Consider the following 13,973-nt stretch of genomic DNA (forward strand, 5'->3'; position numbering starts at 1 on the left):
CTAACCGAAGAACTGTCGGAGCAAAAACACCACGCGCATCAGAAATCAGTTGCATTCGGCATTTGCATCTCAAGATGATCAGCAATGTGATTTAACCCATGTGATAGAGACTAGAGCAAAGATGGGGGGAAATTTTACGCTCGTACAGGTGTTTCTCAACCGGCAAATATTTTCTTGACGTCGCTAACCAACTGCATCTATCGCTTCCTCGTTCCTTTCAGCTCTGGATCTCTGGAAGAAAATAATTTCATGTCCCTGTTAAAAAATATGAAGATCACAAAGGGGGAACGAATAGTCTAATGTGTCATGTGCTGTACCTCTGAACGTGGTCGAGAATGAGTAGCCTTGGTCCAGGAGGAATTTTCACATCTCTAAGAGCACTGCAGAAGTGACAGTCCAGAGTCGTCACAAGATGAGATACATGCTTTAGAAGATAATTAACGATAAACTTCCCAGGTAATAATGTCGTACGAATCTTTTCTGCCCCTAAGAAAGAATTAACCAAAAACTCGCCTATCGGTAAGTAGAGGCAAAGTGTTGTCTGTCAAAAGGCCTTTCTTGAAATTCTTCTCGTAAGTCTGAAGACCCAGCCTTGTCAACATATTTCTCGTTCTAACATAGTGCACATCTTCCTCGGGTGGTTGCGAGAACTTTTGCCCTAACTGCAGAGGCCCACATAGATTTACCAAGCATTAGACTGCCCCACAATGACATCATGACATAAACAACCATGCTCAAATGTTGTGTTTCATGAGGGTCAAATGAAACTTTTAAACTCTCGACTCTCCAAGAAGAAACGCCAGGTCCTAATCTTTACCATACCATCCCATTCTTTTTAAATCAAATCGAAAATGTACAAGATCCCCAGTTTGATTGTGTGCGATGATTTGTGGTGAAACTCAGGCCGGAATTCTGCTACTCACGACTGCAAAGCTTATAATTGATATCTCACCTTGAATAGTCCACCCTGGACGAGAGCAAAAAAGAGTCCTGAAGTAACAGCATTTGCTGCCTGGTTTGGGCCACCCATCCCACTCACCAATGAAAACATGGCACCAGAACCAAAAGCTGCCACCATACTGCGATTACAAGTAAAAGTAATATCACTACATATTAGCTGAGGATTAGCAGATATAAGAGAGAGAGAAACAGGCCATTTCAAGCAAACAGTCATCTGCAAACCTATTACAGGACCGAAAGCACATGATGATGAGCTAGAGAGAAGATCTTGACAGTTCAGATGTAAACCGACAAGTAAGCACATGATGATGAGGAAAGAAAACAGAACGCTACAATTAAAAGAAAAGTTTCAAGAATCGCCTTCAACCTACATGCTAAGAACGAAGCCACACCAGTCAGACCAAAAGCAGAATTTACAGGTGTCGTGTGAAACTTCTTCGGAAAAGAAGAAACAAGAAGTTTGATAGAAGAAACAAACACAATGTTTAATTTCCATGCACTATTGCTGAATTTAGGCACAGATAAGGTATCTTATGATTTGAAGTTCAGAGTGAACAACTCAGCCTTCAACGAAGCGTGGGCTATTGGATAACCCAATAAGCACAAGCAAATCGGACGGAAATTGATTAGATAAAGCAAATAAGACAAGCAGCAGAGTGTAGAAAGAATGACGACATAGGAACTTCCCTTCAACCCTTTCAGGATTGTATTAGTTGGCTTCACTGCAGACACACCCCAAGTTTGTCATTTATGACCGTCTAACAATTTGCAACAGAGAATTATGCTCATTAAACAATTTGTGAGAGTATTGCTAATACTAAACACATTAAGAAAAGGAAAAGAACTCCATAAAACAATCTCATTTGACCATAATCTTTCTGCAAACTGAGTAGCTGAAGCAAAGCTATATTTCGCACAAAAAAAGGAAGCTTCTGTCAATATCTTGACAGAAGGAAGCCTCCTTCTAACGGTATTAATATGAGAATTGGCAACTAAAAGTGCGATGAAATGAGATGGTATTTATTTAACCCGAGACACTCAATAACAAAAAGAGCCTCCATGACCAAACGCTCCTGATATGCACAGAAAAACAACCAACAGGGAATGGAAGTGCAAAAAGGAGAGTCATCCAGCAATTACTAATTAGTCACTTGGCTTAACATCACAGGTTACATGACCTAAGGTTCACATGTTCACCAGTTGGCCCAAAAAAAAAAGTCAGACTTAGCTGAAGATGATAATCGTCCTCAAGAAGATATCTACATATGAAACACCAACTGATTTTTCACTTATATCTCTATAAATGAACCTTTGGGGCAAGAACATGCAGGTCTACAACCATGGGTCAAATGTTTATCAAGTTTACAATAATGACAACCGACGATCTACAATTCAAAGAAGAGATAACTCGAGGAACATAAGAGGGTTAGATATATTATTCTAACCAGAACTCCATAATTCTGATAGCTATAGGCAAGTCTGCTAAGAGCAGCAGAATACTCTGATTGCTCACATACTTCAATATTAGTATTTTCTGCAGGGTAACATGCATGAAATTAGAAAAGGCTAATGTGCAAACGACTAATCAACTTACTTGCAGCCAAAATCCAATCATGTGGCACCTATGTCACTCTTTTTAAATGAACAGCAGTAATAACCCAAAAGGGAGCGGAAATTAAGTGTACCATAATGCATTAAGTGTACCATAATGCATGTAAAAACCTGATCAAATATTTTGATCTAGAGAAAAACAAGAGGCGAAAATGATTACCTGGACTGAACATCCTCCTTCCCTCTCAGCCTCTTCATGACACAAGATAAGCCTGCATTTACACCAGTCATGACAGCGAAGTTGCGAGCTTGTACCAAGGGACCTCCTGATAAAGCCTGCAATAAAAGAACACGCTTACCACATTTTCACGAATCCCTACCCGTCATCGGCCAATGTACTGATTAAGTCAACAGAAGGATCCTCCTTGGACCAAGCAATTGGCTAAAGTAAAGGCAAACTCTTAAAAGTGGTTCCATACATCTCTTCTCCTGAGCAAGTTTTGCACTCTAGATATGCGAATTCAATTCCTGACAATCTCCGTACTCAATGTGTTCCTTGAAAAACCATATTATGAACGTCAAAAAACTGATCGAGATGGCATAACAACATCTTGAGCTCACAATGTGACCCAGCGAACTCTCAGAGTTCATAACTTGGATGTCATCCTTCCACCAACGCGAGGCAAAAAGAAAAATCAATTGCACGAATTCACTTGTGTCTTGTCATTAGCAAATCAACCTGATGAATTCTATTGAAGAAATAAGAACCAACCCAAAGCACTCATCCCAAACAGAAACCGCCAAAATTCCTAGAAATGAGAGAACCCAGAGTTAGCTAAAAGTTCAACCTGAGCTTGCTTGAGCGAGGCCATGGCCTCAGGGTTGAGATTGGCCTGGGGAGGAGGAGCGAAAGACGAGGAGACGTCGTTGGTGAGAGTCCCCATGAAGGCGCCGATGGCGGCGCCCTGGAGGCCGCTGGTGGCGGTGACGACGGCGGCTTCGACGGGCAGGGACTGCTTCGACAGCCACGTCTTGAACCCGGTCTCGAGCTCCTTGAAGCGAGCTTGCAATTGCTCGATTGGGTTCTGCTGAGGCGCGAGCTTGGACACCATTATCCCCGCTTTGCCCTGCTCCATTTGCAGAGAACTTGGATTGAACTAGGCGAGGATTTGACTGAGGATGCCGTTTCGTGTGTTGGCTCGGTGACTGCGGGTTCGAGATTGGGAAAAGAGGATAGATTTTAGAGAGAGAGAGAGAGAGAGAGTGTCCGGCAGAAATTCGGATTTTGTAATGATTTTTTCGGATTGTCCGTTTGTTTAAACGGCTGACTCCGGTCCGACCGGCCCCGCGTCTTTCTTGAGACAATACCTATGCTATTGTATGTAGCATCGATACGACACGTAACACGCGGCATACCTCGTCCGTCTGTCTTTCTCGTGACGGAAACGAAACATGACATGATACAGCGACACGTCATTTTTCAAAAAATAGAAAATTATGATATATTGAGACACGTTATAAAATACGTGATAATAAAAATATCAGTATTGAATTTCTTCTTCTTCTATTAGGGATTCATGAATATATTTTTTTGACTAGCTGTGTATATTAATTTTGTGATGGCTAGGTAAATGACTTAAGTATATATGTATCTATAATGAATATACATTTTGACCCCTATTATACATAATACATATAGTCGAATTTATTGAAAAAGCTTAAAATTAACCATGTGTGTATCGAAATAACGTGTCGGGATGTTGGATTCGCATGTCGCTGACATGTTTAGAGCACCGACCATATGTCGGTCGCATGTCAAAGAGTGTCGGAAAGTATCGAAGTGTTGGAGAGTATTTGTTTTGATCAACTTGCATAGGACTTCATAGTAAATAAGAATTAAAAGACTAATATGTTAAATAACATCCATCGAGTCAATGACTAGCATGGCGGTCCCTGTCTCTATTAATAATACTATTTCGATCACTCGTGGGAAGTAGAATGAAAAAAATGTTGAGACCATCTTGTCGTGAAATCCATGAACAACTCATTTCGGTAAAGTCACACTAACCCATCCGTAGAAGTTTTGTCTTGAGACGAGAAACGGAGATTTCGATATCAATGGCTTAGCTCTAATCTCAGCTTTATAAGTTTAGTAGGTACCCAAATTGTCATATGCGGATAAATGTCGTTTGTGCTGCTCGATATGCTATGCATCTTGATTAGAGACGAAAAAATGACCAGCTTTGAGCTATTAATTATCGACGAGTAGTAAGCTCGGTCGATGAAAGCAGGGTCTGGTCGAAGCAAAAGTCAACGATGGTACAACACAATCGACAATATTAGGGAAAAAAAAATCGATAACTCGCCAAAAAAGTCGGTGATAGTAGATGGTGCAGATGTCAGTCGATGAGATCCTTCATTAGTCAGACATTTTGAAGGAGAGTGATAAGTCACGCGCAGACAAAGCCATCGACAACAAACTATCCTAGATTTGGGCGAGTGTTGATGCAGCGCCACATTACGAACCAAGTGGAGATTTGCTAAACACGTGATGAAGAATCGAGAGAAATCACCATTAGATGATAGAGAATTGTGGTTCGAATCTCGAAAAGTGTAGATAGTCCCAAAAAGTCATTTTTCGAATTCGAAATCCATATGATGGGATATTAAAATCTATGTTGATAATATTGGAGGGGTACGACCAATTAATAACATAACTTCTGTTCTTATATGCACATTTACTTTCGTCTAGTAATATATGAAGTAAATCTCTAGAAGGCAATGAAAAAGAACATAACATCCAAGCGCTTATGGATTCCAAAATTAACAAGCCAGTTAGTTGTGAACACCCGAGTTTTAGCGATCCTCGTTTAGTTATTTACTGCATAAGAAATTTAGGAATCAAACTCGACGTCGAAACGGAAATACGGATATAGCATTTTTTTTTTCGATATACAATCTTTTAGGTAGAGTCCTACGCAGTCCAAGCAATTTTTGCAATCCCATGAAACACGTAAATAAAAAAAGTGAATCAACTTAATACAAATTGCGGACGCTCGTCCGATCCTCAAAAACGTATCTATCATAGCATAAAAGTATAAACAACAGCTGATCATCGAATCTCGAATCATCGGTAATGGGTACACTCAAGAAATCTCTCTCGAGTAACTATGGTTTTGCCAAAAGGTGATGTGCACCTAGGTTCGATGTCCCTAGCATTATCACCGTATAGAAATCACACTAATCCCAATAGGTTGAAAAAACATAGGTAATGCCTTGAAAATCTCAAATTTATATCTAGATTGGGATGGAAGAGCATTCAAATCTAGATTTAGCTCTAGATCGAGAGAGAGAAGCTACAAGAAAAATACTAGCTGATCATAAAATCATTTTCGGATAAGACGGCTGGGACTACAACAATAAACAAAACTCAAAGACTTGCGGATCGTTCCACAATTTGGAGCGAGCACTTGGAGTCGGAGCGAGCAAACAGATCCGAAGAGAGAAGATTCTTCCGATACACTCATACTTCGATCTTCAAAGCTCACTTCGATGCCGTTCGCCTTGCTCGTGAAATCAACAAAAAAGTCTACAAATAAATAAATAAAGCAACAAAGAGAGAACTGGGGAAGGTGAGGGAGGGAGGAAGATAGAGGGAGGAGAAGTTAATGTCAAAGTTTATGTCACATATCATTAGTCAAATTAGGATCGAATTGACGTAATTTACATTGAAATTGCATCTCACGCATTGCATATAGTTTAATTTCCATTAAAAAGAAAAGACGAAAAAGAATTAATTGATATTGCCTTTAGAAATCATGCTCAGGTCACGCACGTATCGTTCAGTCAACATTTTGCAGTAACACTTGGCGTGTTGCACGTAATGTAGCTTTCGCCTTGATTGAGATGTTGAAGATTTTGCCATATTTTTAGCATTTATTCATCATCTGTATTTACTGACAATAAATAGAAAAGGTGTCGAAAATGGCATTGGATTTATCTAGCGTAAACATGTCATTGTGTCCATGACTTCTCTTATTTGTAAAAGTAAAGTGTTCTCCCACACTTTATTTGGTAGGTTTCTAATTAACCCACGATAGATTAGACGCGACTTATAATGGAATTCAATTGCGTGTTAAATTGATTAAATTGCAACGTAGACGCGACTTATAATGGAATTCAATTGCGTGTTAAATTGATTAAATTGAAACACCAAAGTTGCAATTAGCATGGGCTTGGAAGAGTCCGTTAAGTCTCTAGCTTAGCAATCCATCGGTTTTTCTTTCGGTGGTTCACCTCGAGCAAAGTCGCGACATCAGCAGGATGCTTTCTTTCTTGAATATTATGTTACATTTGAAATCAAAGCGAGATCTCAACAGTTTTCTGTTATATTTGAGCAAGCAAAGCACGGTCGACATTGTGGACCAAAAGTTTTGGACTAACAAAATTAGTGATAAGGAGAAAAAGCAAAAGAAAAAACCACTACACGCCGTCCGCAAAATCGAACTCGAATTTCTCCACTGGCACGGCCTCATTTAAGATTCTGGTGTTTCTCACTCGGGCTGTTTCTCTCTTGCTTCCCCACCACAGCCTCTCTCTCTCTCTCTCTCTTCCACTGAAGCTTGAGAAGAAAGGCCGTGCTTTGATCGGCGTCCATGGAGAAAAGCGTCCTCGATTACGTCCTGGTCCCGGCGGGCCTGCTCGTGATGCTGGCGTACCACGCCTGGCTGCTCCACCGGGTCGTCAAGTACCCGAACGAGACCGTCATCGGCGTCAACGCCATCAACCGCCGCTTCTGGGTTCAGGCCATGATGGAGGTCTGTTTTTCCCTCCGATCGCCCAGTTCTCTCCATGGTTTCTTTTCTTTCGATCTCGGTGATAGAAGATCGATTAGCCTCAATGTCAAGAGCTTTTGTATTGTTTTTTCGTGGGATCAAACAACAAATCTGGATAAAGTTCTCATTTTTCACCCACAAAGATGGATTTTCTCGTTTCTGTCGATCAACAGACGACTCTGCATGTTTTGTGTGCCTGTGGTCGGCCATTTTTTTGGGTCCCCTTCTCGGTTTTTTTCAGTACTCTTAATCTGTCGCGATGAAAATGGCAGGACTCGCCCAAGAACGGAGTGCTGGCGGTGCAGACGCTGCGCAACAACATAATGGCGTCGACCCTCCTGGCCTCGACGGCGATCATGCTCACCTCCCTCATCGGCCTCCTGATGACCGGCGGCAACGGCGACCGGTTCGCCTTCTTCGTCTTCGGCGACAAGAGCCCCCGCAGCTTCTCGGTCAAGTTCTTCGCCATCCTCGTCTGCTTCCTGATCGCCTTCCTTTTCAACGTCCAGTCCGTCCGCTACTACAGCCACGGGAGCATCCTCGTGAACGTGCCCTACAAGAAGATGTCACCCCACCACCGGCACCACCAGGTGACGGCGGACTACGTGGCGGCCACCGTGAACCGGGGGAGCTACTTCTGGTCCCTCGGGCTCCGCGCGTTCTACTTCTCGCTGCCTCTGTTCCTGTGGATGTTCGGGCCGGTCCCGATGTTCGTGAGTTGCCTCGTACTGGTGGCCATGCTCTACTCGCTGGACGTCACCTTCGACTTCGGATGGGCCGTTGTCCCGCACCATGAGGACGACGATGACGTTCGTGGAGGTAACAGAGACGAAGAAAGTGGTTAGACAAAAACTAATGTCGGTTATGATTAAGACCAGCCTATAAAATTAGCATATTATAAAAAAAGCTCTAAAACATCAACTTAAGTATCAAATCCATAGACCGATCTTAGATAATTTAGTACATTAAGAATAAATAGGGGCTGCGTAGGTTTCAATCCAAGTTGAAACGGAAGCTGCCAGAAATTTGTTGTTGCTTTGTACTTCTGTTGTCGTAGCAGCAGATTCTGTGTCCTATTGAGGTTGGACAGTGGCAAAGAGAAGGGTTTGCACTTGTCTTGTTACGTTTCTTTTGCTTAAGTATTCCAATCGTTTCGGCAGGTGATTTTGTTGGGAACGCCTCAATTTATGTTGCTACTCAAACATGGGAAAAAATACCAATTTTTTTTTTTAAAATCCTATTATGATCGTGCTAATTTAATCATATCATTTTTTTGGTTGATTTAGTCATAAATCTTTTTGCATTTATACCAATTCAGTCAATTAGGCCGATTTTGGCTGGAAATCGCTTAAGTAGCATTATCGGATTGGAGACCAGAAAAAAGAAAGAGAAATAGAAAGAAAAATAATAATAAACAAATAGCATTTCAAAAATATTAAAATATTATAAAAAATTATCACGTCAGCATTATGATTTTCGATCAAAATTGGTCAGATGGAATAAATTGGCAAAGACGCAAAATGCTTAGGATTGGATTGACACCATTGCAATATGTTAAGCAGGGGGTGTGCAAACAATCGCTCGGAACCCGATCGAACAGGCTTAGAATAGACAAATTTTATGAGGACCGATCCGGTTACGTTGAGAGGCACGTGTGAGTTGTATTAAAGAAGTCCTACATCTGAAAATTGATGTAATGTGGAGCAGTTATTATATCTTTGTTAGCTCATAACTCATTGATTTGAGCTTTTAAGTGAATATGGGTTTTACTAGATATATTGACGGGCTTGGATTTGAGCTCCTTCTTAGCTATCTCACCGCGTAAATGTATCGAACTTCTGCCGCACGCCCCCAATAATTGGTATCAGAGTCGATGGTTGATTGATAGCTCACTCCCAATATATATTGGTATTTGATGAGCAAACCTAACACTGGAGCTCATACGTGAGGGAGATATTGTTGATTGTGTTAGAGAAGTCCCATAGTCCTACATGTGTGTTGGCTCATAACTTATTGGCTTAAGTTTTTGAATAAAAGTGGGTCCAACTGAATATATTGATAGGCTCAGACTTGGGCTCTCTCGTGGCAATCTCCCCGAATGAAGGTATCGGACTTCTGCTGCGTGATCCGAACATGTTCCTAGGTTCTTCGCTCCAAAAATTGGATCGGTGAGTACCGATTCTTGGTTCCACACTTGGAACTGCCCACGTAATTGAACCGATATAAATATACATACATATATATATATATTAAAATAATACCTCTCTGAACAGTCTCTCTCGCACTCTCACGAGTTACTCCTTTTTTTTTTTCCCTTCCCTAATCTCACTACTCGCGTCCTCATCGAAGGGGCGTAGGCACAGCTTCAAAATTTAACTTCATAATCATGGAATGTTTTGTTCCCCAAATCCTCAAAGCACTCATCTTTTCCTCCTGAAAGTCAATACTTCATGGATCTCCACCCATTCCGAATTTTTATATTGTTTTGGCAATTTAGCACGCATCAGCTTTTGGGGGTTATTATCAGTATGCAGGGCGTCCTCTTTCCATTGTTGAGCGAAAAACTAATCAATCCGGATCACGCGTATTAAAACCTTTTTCGATAAAGAGTTACCCCCACATTTACTTTCACCTATAATCCTCACGAAATTCACGATAAAGTCGCTCTTCATATTATTCAAGGCCAACAGAAAGTCTCCCTTTATTATTTCCCCTTCTCTTCTCCTCGTCACCTCAATAAAAAATAAAAATTTAAAAGCAAAAAACAAAAAAAAGGGTCCCGCTCATCGGATCTGAGGCCGTAGCGCCTTCCCAGAAGAACCCGAAAAAACAGTTACGTTATCTTTTATCTTCGTTTATTTTTTATTTTTTCGCTGAAAAATACATATATAAAAGGAAAATCTAGTGAACAGTGAAGAGCACACCAACAGAGCCCACTTGGGAACTGAATCGGACCGGTGGTTTGAATCCCGGGTGGGTCCATAGAGCCTTTGAGCAGTTCACGGTTCTCGTTTTGTAGAACTGGTCATTAATGGAATTTTTCTAGTTCCAAAGTGGGAACCGCCCACTCAAAACATGCACACTCCAAAGGTATAGAACTTTCTTTTGGTAATTCTCCTCTCAAAAATGCATTTTGCCAAAATAATTTCTTAATATCATTACACTTGGACTACACATAAATAATGTAATGGGGTAGTTCTCTCGTGATAGTAAAATAGGGAATTAGGACTAATTCATAAAAAATTACTAGTGAAATCACGGACAACACAAAAAGAGATTCTAAAATTTGGATAAATCATCTTTTGTTAAAGATGGTCATTACGAAATTTCCTAAGCACTTTTAAGCAAGAAATGCTCTAAACAAGGGATAATGACACAAATGTCTTATTAACTTTGATCCAATATATAATATAGTTCCTAAACTTTTAATTTAATCAATACGGTCTCTAAACTTTAGTTTAATGTGCAATGTGTTCCTTGAACTTTTAATTTGACTAATATGATCCATGAACTTTTGGAACATATTCAACTTAGTCCGTGACTTATATGAAGATTTTCAAACTAGTCCTCCCATTAATTCAAGTTCAATGATGGCTTTGAATATCTTCATATAGTTCAAGAACTAAGTTAAATATATTCTAAAAGTCCGGAGATTACATTGAATAAATTGAAAGTTGATGGATCATATTTCACATTAGATAAAGATTCAGAGATCATATTGGTCAAATGAAAAATTAGGAATCACATCGTATGTTAAGCCAAAGTTTACGGAGTGTTTGTATCATTTTCCCTCTAAACAATTAATGCATCTGAATTTTTGTTTTTCAATTTCAAATTTTTGTGTCAAACGGGCACCGAATATTCGTTGAGAAAATTGGATCCGGATATTTCCACCTAGGGAAACGGGGTCGGTGTCGTGATGTGTCATCGAAGCAAAGTGAAATGGGGGTGGGGTAGAAGGCACGAAAGCCGAGCACCGAGGAAGTTGCTGCATATATAAATGGACAATCTGATAAAAATCTGATGCGAATCACGAAGTTTCCTCAGACCTAATGAATGTCGGGGAAGCAAAGTCAAAGACAGCTTCTAACGTCGCCATATAGAAACGACCAAGTATTTAAGCACGAGCCCTTTAATTATTTTCCTCCTACGACGATTACGCAGTTTTTTTTTTTTCTTTTTTTCTCTTTTTTTTTTTTTTTTTAGGTTTGAGATATTGACATGGAGAATCGACTATTGAAGACTATGAAACACCTTATGATTCCCACTCCATGAAAAGGAAAATCATTTTCTAAGAAAATGGTTGTTTTTCTTTTTTGGATCATATGCGTAAAAAAATGTGTTCTCATATTTGTACCTCATTTAAAAAATAATTTCAATCTCATCACTTTATCTCAAATAAAAAATGAACTTTTTTTTTATAAATAATTTTTTTATCATTTTCTTTTTTTTTCTTTTTCTTTCTTCCTCCATAGCGACCGGCTAACACGGCCTGTCGGTGGCTGCCACCGGCTTTGGCGAGCCCGGTTGACCAATCGTCGTCGAGGCGAAGCGACCGACGAAGGGAGAAGAAAAAAGAAAAGGAAAAAAAAATTAAAACCATAAAACATAAAACATAAATTATAAGATATAATATATGAAAAATTAACACACCACTTTCGATAAAAAAAAAAATGAAAAAAACAAACGCACCCTTAAGATTTGTCCAGACAGGTATGATTCAAAACAATTTGCACGTGGTTATTTAGATTTGTATGAGTGACATTCAATTCCTGGTTTCAAGATCCATGGACACCAAGGTCAGCTATATACTGTTTCTTTGATTAAATTGTTGTTTTTTACGACCTTATGCGCACTACTAACGCACGTCAGCTTATGTTAACCCAATCGCCGAGAACGCATCAGAAAGGGACCTTCGATTTCGACTTTTTTGAGAATGCAATCACCAGCGCAAGAGGACAAAGAGGTCGATCGCATTTCCTTTGTTTTTGTTCGGAGTTAGGACAAATTCTGGTGCAGAAGCTGACGAGAGCTACCGCTCAAGAAACAAAGTACCCATTAATCTTCTAACACGTTAGTTTCAAGTTTCAAACACTCCTAGGATTTTTCCACATCATCCTAGCCACTTGGCCTGGAACAGATGTGTGGTTCACGACTCTAGGAATTGGCGTCGTCTCCATTGCTTTCGAGGTCAACGGCTTAACTATGCATTGATGGTTTAGAGGGAAAAAAGGACTCGCCTGCGAGGAACTTGAGAACTCGCCGTCGCGAATGTCCCTAGCCAGGTCCTGGTCGGGAAAAGGACCCCATCATGGCGATGTATGTTCTTATTTTCGTGTGTTTTTGAATCGATACTGAAGGTTTTGCTGAAATCTTGGCCGACGCAACTCAAGATATATAGAAGAAATAAATTATTTGGATATCAAAACAGGCTAGCACAATTCGTTTCTTTTTTCCCTTTTTTTTTTTTTTATATCGTTATGCTGGAAACAAATGCAGTTTCAAATTAAATCTTGTTATAACAAGTGGAGCATCATGGCCTTCAGGAGCTCTTCACTTCTGTGGCTTGCTTCACCTCTTCGGTCGTTGCGTCCTGGGGCTTGTCCTCAGCTGCTTCGACCTTGGTCTCTGTTGGCTCAACAGGTGTTTCTGCAGCCAAAGCGTCGAGCTCGGCGGTGACAGTTTGGGGCTCAGCACTCTTGGCCTCTACGGTCTCATCTCCGCTCTCAGGTTTGGGCTCGGAAAGATCCACCAAGGGGGCTTCCTGCTGAGTCTCGTTTTCCTACAACCCATTATCACACCCCACAACAACAGAAACAACCATTACATGATTGAAGTTCGAATTTGCGACCTATACAAGAATGCAGACGACGGGCTCCGGTGATTACCTGAGGGACAGTCTGGGCATCGGCCTCCACGGGGTTGGCGGGAGCCTCCACGGGTACAGTGCCGTCGATCTCCTTGGGTTTGCTTGCACAACCTCCCATGATCACTCGCACGCAAGAGGGCTCTTGTTGAGAATGAGTTTTCGGGAAGTTGTGGAGGAAGCTCTGGCTTTTTCTATAAGGGAAGGAGCACACAATTATAGACGGAGAGAGGGTGCTAATATTAGAAACATTGGAGCTGATGGTTTTTAGGAGATCGTGAAATTGGTTGGTGCTGTGCTGTGGCCCTTTGTGGTTTGGACAGATTTGTGTCTGGTTTGGCGTTTTTCGTGGTGGAACATGGTGGGGGAGACAGTTTCGACAGTTAATTCTCGTCTCTCTCTCTCTCTCTCTCACGTTGTTGCAAGAACGAGGTTGGCCCTTCGTTGACGTGTTCTTGGTTGTCTGTCTTGGAAGAATCATGCGTTGACAGAGTGGAGGATCTTGGGTTGGATTGGATTGGTGCAAAGCAAATGTGGTCGTTTTGATTTTTAGTGGATTTTTATTTAAGTTCTGGTCTAGGGTTTTCAGTTGGACGTGGTAAAGATCAAAATTGAGAGTTGACAATGTATTTTCTAGTGCTGCTACTTTGGCCTTGGGGTATTCGACACTATTTTGACCAATCTTCCCTCTTGGACAACAGAAGTATCCCCTTTATTTTCTCTTCTTCTTTTTTTTCTTTTTTTACGAAAGGGTTTTGTTT

The 13,973-nt window shown here is 40.8% G+C and overlaps 2 protein-coding genes across 2 annotated transcripts; one reads left to right on the top strand and one right to left on the bottom strand.

Moving 5' to 3' along the window:
* Nucleotides 1–19: 19 nt before the first annotated feature.
* On the bottom strand, nt 20–3,787 carry LOC115747659 (chloroplastic import inner membrane translocase subunit HP30-2). The gene is made up of 6 exons (XM_030683892.2): nt 3,360–3,787; nt 2,732–2,847; nt 953–1,079; nt 514–662; nt 318–380; nt 20–231 (listed from the first exon to the last, which is right to left on the bottom strand). Exons 1-6 carry the CDS (start codon nt 3,645–3,647, stop codon nt 198–200), a joined length of 777 nt encoding a protein of 258 aa, XP_030539752.1. The 5' UTR covers nt 3,648–3,787; the 3' UTR covers nt 20–197.
* A 3,289-nt stretch (nt 3,788–7,076) lies between these two features.
* Nucleotides 7,077–8,241, top strand: LOC115747599. Its single transcript, XM_030683807.2, has 2 exons — nt 7,077–7,328; nt 7,619–8,241. The coding sequence occupies exons 1-2, from the start codon at nt 7,167–7,169 to the stop codon at nt 8,189–8,191; spliced, it is 735 nt and encodes a 244-aa protein (XP_030539667.1). The 5' UTR covers nt 7,077–7,166; the 3' UTR covers nt 8,192–8,241.
* The last annotated feature ends 5,732 nt before the right edge of the window (nt 8,242–13,973 follow it).

The sequence above is a fragment of the Rhodamnia argentea genome, chromosome 10 (genome assembly GCF_020921035.1).
Source record: "Rhodamnia argentea isolate NSW1041297 chromosome 10, ASM2092103v1, whole genome shotgun sequence".
NCBI classification, from domain to species: Eukaryota; Viridiplantae; Streptophyta; class Magnoliopsida; order Myrtales; family Myrtaceae; genus Rhodamnia; species Rhodamnia argentea.